We start from the raw sequence: 6610 nt of genomic DNA, 5'->3' as shown, positions 1-6610 counted from the left end.
CTTCATTTGCACGCTGCTGCTCCGTCTGGGAGGAAGGAAGGCCGCTGTCTACGGCAGCATTGGCCCCTGATATCACCCGCCTGCCTGGGCCTGGGCCAGGCCCAATGGCCAGGAGAAACCTGACGCTGGCTGGAAGGTGGATGGAGCCCACGTCAGCCCCAAATGGAGATCAAATCAGATTAGGTCTGGGTGGGGGGGCTAACAGCTTCCTGGTAATGATGCTGGAGACGTGCAGGAGGAGGTGGGGATGCCCACAGCAGCACCCTGGACACTGCACGCCTGTCCCTGCAGCAAGACAGGGCCTGGGCACCCTGGTTTCTGAGCTCCCAGCTGTGCCCTGGAGGTCAGCTTGGGTGGGGGCATTTGGGGTGCTAGGCCCTGGTCACTCTGCTTAGGAAACCCGAGCCCCTGGCCCTGGTTCTTAAGCTTGCAGCCCAGCCCCGACTGGAAAAGCCAGTTTCTCCGAAACTAGAGCTGGACATCTGTGAGCCAGACCCATGGGGTGTCCAGCATTTGGGTGACCTGTGCAGCCAGTGTCCCAAGCGGGGAGGAGCTGAAGGTGGCTGGGTGGGGTCAAATGGAGCGTTTTCTGGTTGCAGCCAGTGGGGCAAGCCCAATAGGCAGGTGGGAAGGGCATTCAGACCTGGGGGGGGCGGGGGGGGCTCAGGGCTGGTATGGTCTGAACCCTCCTTCCCCTTGAGCTTGGGAATGATGGGACCACTGGTGAGGTCTGTGCAAGGTGCTTGGCTCATGCCTCCTCACACCTGCACACGCCACCACTGTTACTAGAGAAACCATGTCCAGCCAAACTGGTCCGTTGAACTAATGAGCTGTGGCATCTGAGGATGCAGGAGCCGGTTACCCACAGGCCCACACTCCCCACACAAATGGCAGCCCGGCAGCTTCCCTTGGGTGCAACTCATGCCCTCCCTCCTGACTGCCATCCTTTCCCTTAGTTTGGGGCCTGGGGTGATCCCTGCAGGAAGGTGGTGACGGCACTGACAAGGGTGGCGCTGAGACAAGACAGGGTCGTCATGCACTCAGCCTGCCTCCCACCCCCACCCCATTGGCCCTGGTCAGATGTGGCTGGACCAGAGGGCAGCCATGAGCCTGGGTGCTGCACTGGCTGGCAAGGCCCCTGCAGCCCCTGCACAGGGACCCACCGCTATGTGCTAGTATTTGTCTTCAGGGCCTCCACACGCTTTTCCCAAAACAGAGCAAGATGGTAATGGTCACAGGTTTATTGGATTCTGGACATGGTTTCTTGGCTAGGAGCCCAGCAATGGGTCTGGGCAGGTGGTGTGGGCGGGAGGGATGAGGATCTTGGGGGGAGGGGGCAGCTGGGAGCAGGGTGCTGCCCCCTTTCAGCCCACTGCCCAGTTGCATGGGGCCCTTTCGTTCCCAGCTGTGAGGAGGCATGTGGGGGCAGGGCCGGGCTCTCCGTGCTGGTCCCACCTGCTTCAGGCCAGGGCAGCCTTTGCAGTGTGAGGTGGGGGAGGGGGCTCAGAGCTGGGCTAAGCCTCTGGGGTCTGTGAGCGTGGAGTCCTGCTGGGGAGGCCCGGGTCCTGCACCCCGATCGGGAGTGTCCACCATCTGCTCGGATGGGGCAGAGGTGGGACCAGGCCGTGGTGGTGGGACCGCCTGGGCCTGGCTCTGCCCCTCGTCCAGTGGTCTGCCTGGGTCTGTGGAGCAGGCACAGGGGGGCGGAGGGGCCTGGCCCAAAACAAGGGCCAGGGTCACAGGCCAGCTCCCTGGGGGGTGCTGTGGCGTACACACCTTGTCGAACTTCTTGTGGCTGTAGACTTTGTTTTTGTTCATGAATGTCAGCAAGATCCAGTCGCACAGGAAGGAGCCCTGGGCAGCCAAACATGCGTGAGGGCGTGGCCTGACCCCCCACCACCACACGCACGCGTGCCCGGACCCCAGTGCGCGCTCCTTACCACCCCGATGGAGGTCAGCGCTGTGGCCAGGTTAATGATGGTGGGAATCAGGCTGAACTTGCCTGCCTGGGGAGAGGAGGCTGCCTCAGACCCTCCGGGGTAGGTCGTGTGGAGGGGACACAGAGCTGGACCAGCTCAGATCTGGGCTGGCCCACCTGAACCCCAGGTAAGCAGGGCCGGCTGGTTTACCTGTCCGTGCACGATGACGTCAATGCGGATCCCGTAGGCCTTGATGAGGGTGCGGGTGGTGCTGCCGTTTATCTTGTAATACTTGGCAAACCTGGGGTGGAATGACCCGGAAGCACATCAGAACCTGAAACGGCCCTGGCCGCCTGACCCTGAGGAACTGGTGGTGGGCGTGCCTGTCGCCAGAGTAGGGCAGCACCAAGACTGCCCACCACCAGCCCCTCCCTGTTTGTACCCAAGCCACCACACAGGTGGGTGAGGATCCAGGTGTCCCAGGGCCCAATACCTGAAATTGTAGCCAGAGGAGGCCGGGGTGTGCTTGGGGTCCAGTCTCCGGAAGGAGTACTTGGGGTTGCAGTTGGATGCCGGCAGGTCCAGGTCACAGTCCCAGTTGATAACGACCCCAATGACACCACCCTGCCCAGAGGTGGGCACAGAGATGGCGTCAGGGCGGGCACACGGGACCCTCCGCCCTGGGGTTCCACCCTGAGGGGGTGCACACCGGGGCACTTGGTGAGCACCCATTTCTGGGGCATGAGGGGAGCAGTGGCTGTGTGACCAGGAGTCAGTGATTGAGCGGGAGCCACGCACGGCCAGATGGGGCGCCGATCCTCTGAGCGGGCCGGCTGGCCAGGCGCCTGGCCTCACCGTGCGGGCCAGCTCCGTGAAGTTCTCCCCCGCCCGCTCCACGATGAAGCCCAGCCTGAAGATGGGGCAGTACAGGTGGGACGCCTCGTCGAACAGGCAGTGCTTCAGGTAGCCATCCTTGCGCACCTCGATGTTGCCCCTGAGGACGCCGGGCGGAGGTGGGCATCCTCGGGAGGCAGCCGCCTCCGGGTCCCTTCTCCCACCCGAGGGCTCTCCCACCCGAGGGCTCTCCCACCCGAGGGCTCTTACTTGGAGAACTGGAACTTGGGGTAGTGGATGCTGTTCTTGATGAGGATGGTGAAGTTGGGGGCCATCTTACCAAGAAACTGGCTGAGGAGACAGACTGCGTGTTTCGTCTCCCCAGGCTCTGCAGCTGGACTGCCCCTGCCCACCCCCCCCCCCAATGAGGAGGAAGGAGTAGGGTGGACCTGGGTCCCAGGTGGGTGGGGCGCACCTGACAGAGGCCCCATCTTCCACGGGGCACCAGCCGGACACCTCGCAGGTCTTGGAGGTCCCGTGGTAATAGGGTACACAGCGCCCCGTCCGAACACCTGCGGGCACATGCGCTCAGGTGGAGAGGGCCCCTGGCCAGCCCCCCACCGCCCCGGGCGCACACTGACCGTTCCCCAGCATGTCCAGCTCCCCGGCCACGCAGTCCTCGTCCGAGTTGCAGGTGGCATTGGTGACCCTCACACTCTGGGAGGAGAGAGCTCAGTCAGGGGCTGGACACCCCGCACTCCCCCCGCCCCGCGATAGCATCCGCCCCCCCCCTCACCTCGGGGCAGGTGCCCTGGGCCTGGGAGGGAGTGACCTCGATCCTGGTGATGATGCTGAACACGCTGCCCCCCTGCGCTCAGAAAGAAGGGGCGTTGGCCCTTCCCGCGGGTCCCGCCGTCGGTCCCACCCTCCGGGCGGGCGGGGCGGGGCGCACCTCGGGGGGCTTCACGTACTCCTCCACGTCCCACACTTTGTGCTCCGAGGAGGTGATGCCCTTGACCTTGGTGATGACCGAGCTCTCGGGGCCCGTCTCCCGGTCCTGGTAGCTCTTCTGCACGATGAACACGTACCTGTGGGGACACGGCCAGCTCTGGGGGCGGCGGGGCACCGCGTCCTGCCCGCCTCCCCCTCTCGTGCTCTGGACCCTCCGACCCAGGGACCGTGCGTTCATCGCGCGCCCGCCGGACCCGGGTCCCCTCGCCCCCTCCCTGGGCCCGCCCCAGGCCCGGGACCCCGCCGCGCGCACCCACCACACGAAGTAGAGCAGGATGAGCAGCTGCACCACGCGGTACACGACGCCCAGGCGCCGGTTCCTCACCACGATCACCTTGGGCGTCTCGTAGTCCCAGAAGGCGGACCAGCAGCTCCGGGCCAGCCGCCGGGCCGCGGCCGCACCCGCACCCGCACCCGCCGGGGGCTTGGGCTCCGCCGCCGCCATGGCCCCGCCGCCGGGAACCGCGGCCCGAGCAGCTGTCGGGCGCTGCCACCGCGGGGGCGGGGGCGGGGCGGGGGCTCGCGGGGTGGCCTCAGGGCGTGGTCTCGCCGCCCCGCCCCGCCCCGCCCCGTCCCCGCCCCAAGCCGGGGTCCTCGGGGCTGCGGGTGCGGGGCACGGAGGACCGGCGCACCTGGCAGGTGTCACAGGTGGACCCAGAGCGGGGGCGTGGGGAGGCGGCCGGGGGCGGGCACGGGGGGGGTTGGAGGCTGGGGCGCAGGACGAGAGCAGCACCCGCCCCCTCCGCGTCTCCACGGGCGTCCGCTGCGCAGTGAGCACGGAGCTCAAGGGCCATCCTTCCTAATGCAAGACGCGCCCGGCCGGTGGCTCAGTGGGTAGAGTCCGCCTGGGACTGAAGGGTCCCGGGTTCGATTGGGTCAAGGGCACAGGCCCGGGTTGCGGGGCTCGATCCCCAGCAGGGGGCGTGCAGGAGGCAGCCGGTCCATGACTCTCATCATTGATGTTTCTCTCTTCCCTTCCTCTCTGAAATCAATAAAAATATATTTAATAATAAATAAAAACACCACGCTGCCCTGGCTGGTGGCTCAGTGGTCAGAGCATCGGCCCACACCGAAGGGTCTTGGGCTTCATTCCGGTCAAGGGCACGGACCAGGGTTGCAGGTTCCATCCCCACCCCAGGAGGCAACCACCCAACCACCATCTTTTTCTCTCTCCTCCCTCCCTCCCTCCCTTCCACTCTCACTCTCTCTAAAAATCAGTGGAAGAATATCCTCTGATGAGGATTAACAACAAAAGGAGGTTCACGCCTAAAAAGCTGGGTTAAAAGTCTTTGAATTCCTGTGACAGAGAAACGCGCACCACGTCGTCTTTCGGGGGGCGGAGCGCCGCCCTGCCGGCCGCCTGCAGGCATTTCCTCTCTTGAATACACTAGTGTTTTCTCCTTATCTTTTCTAGGAAGAAAAGATAGAAGCTCAAGTTTGCCCAAGAATTTAATTTCTTTCATCGTCTGAGATGGATTTCTACCTGTGTCCTTAGGGATCTGGGTTGGACCACAGGAGGGCTTAAGAGCGTCCCTGACACGGTAGCTTTGTTTATGAGGCTCCACCCACTAGAACGCCAGGCGCTCCCCAAATCCAGGGCGCAGCGGCCGCTGGATTGGTTTCCCCGAGCTCACAAACCGCACTGAGGTTTAGATAAGGCGTCTGGCCGCCTGCTGGTAGGGAATTTGAGAAAGCGAGTGGAAACTCCTAATGCAAATTTGTAACCACAGCTAATAATGGTTCTTTACTTAAAAAGGCATTTTTTAAATATATTTTATTGATTTTTTACAGAGAGGAAGGGAGAGAGAGAGTTAGAAACATCAATGAGAGAGAAACATCGACCAGCTGCCTCCTACACATCTCCCACTGGGGATGTGCCCACAACCCAGGTACATGCCCTTGACCGGAATCGAACCTGGGACCCTTCAGTCCGCAGGCCGACGCTCTATCCACTGAGCCAAACCGGTTTCGGCTAAAAAGGCATTTTACGAGCAAAAAAATTAAGTTACTCAATTGAATTCCAAAACCTTTGGTTAAAAGGAAATATTACTCTCTGGCAAGGAGAGAATAAAAAATCATTTATAAATAACAATGTAAAGTCAACCAAGTTGTCGGTCAAAGTTCAACTAGATTTCCTTTTCCAAAGAGCTTTATTGAGATACAACAGGCTGCACAGCTCAGGATGTGCAGCGTGCTGCTGCTGGTATATTCACAGCTCTGCCAGCACCACCATGATCTAATTTTAGAACATTTCCTTCTCGTCACCCCTGCCGAAAAGAAACCCCAAACCAGGGCCAGCCCCTCCTCTCCTCACCCACACGCTGCCCCTGTCCCGGGTGATACTGTCCACTCCTGGGGTTTCAGCTGACGGCTCAAGCACTCAGCCCAAGCTCAGGTGACTTCCTGTCTCTCTCCACGCCCCTTACTGCCCCGCCCACCCCACTGGCCGATTGAGGGGGCGGGGGGGGGGGGGCGTGAGGCTGCTGGCCTCCTGGGCTGGCCGCAGAGCCTCTCAGGTCCTCTTGGGGCTCAGGCTCGGGCTCTGGGGCAGCCAGCCGTGCGGGCGGGTGTTGCCACCCCAGGCTCCAGCCGTCCTGGCCTTGGACGTGCTGGTGAAAAGGCCTCGGGGACAGTCGGCCCAGCTGCCATCCGAGGCCCATGCCCAGCGACTCTGAGTGACAGCTGCCCCGTGGAGCCCGAGGATAGTAAAACGCCCTTTCATGCCACTGAGTTTCGAGGTGCTTTGTGAGGCCCTTGCTAAACCGAACCCACCCAACCCCAGGTCTCCTCCTGGCTCTCAGCCATCAACACGGAGCTTCCTCCTCCCGGGCTGCTGCCTCCTGGCT

The 6610-nt window shown here is 62.5% G+C and overlaps 1 protein-coding gene across 3 annotated transcripts; it reads right to left on the bottom strand.

Moving 5' to 3' along the window:
- Window positions 1-1226: 1226 nt before the first annotated feature.
- On the bottom strand, window positions 1227-4297 carry P2RX2 (purinergic receptor P2X 2). 3 transcript variants are annotated; one of them, XM_059675873.1, is made up of 12 exons: window positions 4022-4296; window positions 3706-3841; window positions 3550-3621; window positions 3395-3470; window positions 3229-3325; window positions 3024-3104; window positions 2775-2913; window positions 2413-2543; window positions 2130-2220; window positions 1941-2006; window positions 1777-1854; window positions 1227-1593 (listed from the first exon to the last, which is right to left on the bottom strand). In XM_059675873.1, the coding sequence occupies exons 1-12, from the start codon at window positions 4207-4209 to the stop codon at window positions 1504-1506; spliced, it is 1245 nt and encodes a 414-aa protein (XP_059531856.1). In that variant the 5' UTR covers window positions 4210-4296; the 3' UTR covers window positions 1227-1503. The 3 variants fall into 3 exon arrangements, with proteins under 3 accessions (XP_059531856.1, XP_059531855.1, XP_059531854.1); XM_059675872.1 differs by having other exon boundaries at window positions 1227-1854; window positions 3725-3841; window positions 4018-4297; XM_059675871.1 differs by having other exon boundaries at window positions 1227-1854.
- Window positions 4298-6610: the final 2313 nt, after the last annotated feature.

Source organism: Myotis daubentonii, chromosome 19, assembly GCF_963259705.1.
Source record: "Myotis daubentonii chromosome 19, mMyoDau2.1, whole genome shotgun sequence".
Classification (NCBI taxonomy): Eukaryota; Metazoa; Chordata; class Mammalia; order Chiroptera; family Vespertilionidae; genus Myotis; species Myotis daubentonii.
This window is presented reverse-complemented; position numbering and strand designations above follow the sequence as displayed.

Coding starts and splice junctions, on each gene's coding strand:
- P2RX2 (XM_059675871.1), bottom strand. CDS start 4,209: ATGGCGGCGGCGGAGCCCAAGCCCCCGGCGGGTGCGGGTGCGGGTGCG. Junction 3,105..3,228: donor GAAGATGGGGCCTCTGTCAG/GTGCGCCCCACC, acceptor CTGTCTCCTCAG/CCAGTTTCTTGGTAAGATGG. Junction 1,855..1,940: donor CGCTGACCTCCATCGGGGTG/GTAAGGAGCGCG, acceptor TTGGCTGCCCAG/GGCTCCTTCCTGTGCGACTG.